This window comes from Juglans regia, chromosome 9 (genome assembly GCF_001411555.2).
Source record: "Juglans regia cultivar Chandler chromosome 9, Walnut 2.0, whole genome shotgun sequence".
Lineage (NCBI taxonomy): Eukaryota > Viridiplantae > Streptophyta > Magnoliopsida > Fagales > Juglandaceae > Juglans > Juglans regia.
This window is the reverse complement of record NC_049909.1, coordinates 2,815,348-2,817,434: the sequence shown is the minus strand read 5'-3', so window position 1 is coordinate 2,817,434 and position 2,087 is coordinate 2,815,348. Positions and strand designations below refer to the sequence as shown.

The 2,087-nt window shown below is 34.9% G+C and overlaps 1 protein-coding gene across 1 annotated transcript; it reads left to right on the top strand.

The window, feature by feature from the left end:
* Positions 1-378: 378 nt before the first annotated feature.
* LOC109015446 lies at positions 379-1,044 on the top strand. Its single transcript, XM_018997914.2, has 2 exons — positions 379-610; positions 817-1,044. Exons 1-2 carry the CDS (start codon positions 461-463, stop codon positions 907-909), a joined length of 243 nt encoding a protein of 80 aa, XP_018853459.1. The 5' UTR covers positions 379-460; the 3' UTR covers positions 910-1,044.
* Positions 1,045-2,087: the final 1,043 nt, after the last annotated feature.

Sequence of the window (2,087 nt, the reverse complement as noted above, 5' to 3'; positions counted from 1 at the left end):
TATTATGTATTTATCAAAAGGAATATATCGAGAATTTATTAGGCCATAAAATGTTATTTATATATATTATATTTAAAGCATATGATCAAATAAATTTTTATGTTTAAAATTAAAATTTTTTATTATAAATTATAATAATATTATTTTATATATAATTATAATTTATATTATTATATATTATATATTATAAAATTAATTTAATATATATAATATAGTGAACCGGAAAAGCATAAAATCGGAACTGGATCCATATCGACTAATTTTAAAATTAAAGAAACCGATTTCGGACCAGATTGATCTAAAACCAAACCGAACCGATTCGGTTAATTTTTGCATCCTAAAAAAAAAAAAAAAACAGAGTAATGCATCACTTTTTAAATTTTAAGCCCCTGCCTTGGGCGAGCTTAGGCTTGGGCCGCCCCTCATTTCCTGTGACTGAGTGTGAGAGAGTGTTGCAACAATGAAAGTTCCGGAGATTTCGATCAAATCAACAACCACCGGAACCAACAACAACAATAACAATATCCAAAGCAGTTCGGGGCAACCTCACAAACCAAAACCCCCTTTCAGACCTGCTCAAGATGACACCAAGCCTGTCCTGCAAGATCCAGTACTCTCTCTCTCTCTCTCTGTATATTATATATTTATATATATATATAAATATATATATTTATTGATTTTCCTGACGCGTGCAGTTTTATTTTATTGTAAGTTTTCCTTTTGTGTGTGTTTATCGCTTAGAGCATAAGTTTATTCATTTTGTCGATTTAAGACTAATGGTAACTTACATAGATTTCAATTTCTACTATTTTTTAGATTCTGAGATCGGACCCGTTGGAGAATGAGGAAGCTGTGCTCCGATTACCTCCTTTCCCTGTTACCAGTAGAACAAATCTCGGTCCAAAATGAGTTAAATGCTACTATATTGCTGTATTGTACCTTTCTTCTTCCGTTTTCTATCTTTTGGAATGTGATGTTGAATATGCGTTCAGAACCAATTGTGCTTCCCTTCAAATGAGATTTATCGGAATTTCTGGTTTATAATGCGTGCATTGCATACCTATGTATCATGTATGACTTGTATAATACCCATGAATGTGTTGGAGTTCACACACGCGCGCGCGAGGATAGTCTCTTAGAAGTGAGTTCTATTTAGGATGCTTTTGGATGTAAGTTGCTTTTTACGGGAAGTTGAAAAAGTAGTGGGTCTCATCAGTATTTTGTCGTCTCAGTAAACAGTGATGAAAACACATGACCCCTTGAGATCACTTCAGATGGGCATACTTGTGAGCGTTTGAATGATGAGTATAGTCTAACGTATGGAAATACCTCAAATCACCTTAGCAGTTAGCATTCAAACGCAACCTAGTCCGACTTTCCTGTGAAAACTCAATTCAAAGAACTTTATGCTTAATTCTATATGATACAACTCCATTAGCTTCTTTGTTATAAATGTAATAAAACTATTAACTGAATTTCTTGGTTCAAATAAAGGGAAAATAGGAATATAAAAATTCTGCTTTGTCTTTTAATTTACGGTTTTGCATTGGCCTCTTTCTCATAATTTGGCTCAACCGCAATTCACTCGTCCATGTGAGGCTTGTGTATGACTTGTATCGGCTGAGTGGGAAGCAATATGACATCGAGACAGATTGTACAGCTGCTAATTTCTAAGTAGATTTTTGAGACAACCCATTTCTGCATTCCTCAAACAAATTCTGTCAGGATTCAGGTGTCTTACATGACTTAAGTACAAGTTTCATCCTGTGTATATAAGCTCTTGGGAACCCTTCCCCTGCAAGCTGGTTTCAAGGGTGAGTTGTACCCGAGTGTTTGTATCTTTTAATATTAGAGCCCTACACCACGGTATGGGGATCTAATGCAACTTGACTTTGTAGCCAGGTCTAGGAGTGAAATACCGTGAGGATAGATTAATGTGTTGGTAATGTATGGATATAGTGCTAAGTTATTGAATACTGATATATGGAGTTGAGTCACCAAAAAAGAGAAAAGAGGGTATCATTGGGTCAGCACTCTTGTTGCGAGCTAGTTTTCAAAGGTTAAGTTCTGATCAAGGTCTTGTACCA

Excerpts from the sequence above, each read along its gene's own strand:
- LOC109015446 (XM_018997914.2), top strand. The coding sequence starts at position 461 with ATGAAAGTTCCGGAGATTTCGATCAAATCAACAACCACCGGAACCAAC. Across the intron at positions 611-816 it reads AGCCTGTCCTGCAAGATCCA|ATTCTGAGATCGGACCCGTT; the intron begins GTACTCTCTCTC and ends ACTATTTTTTAG.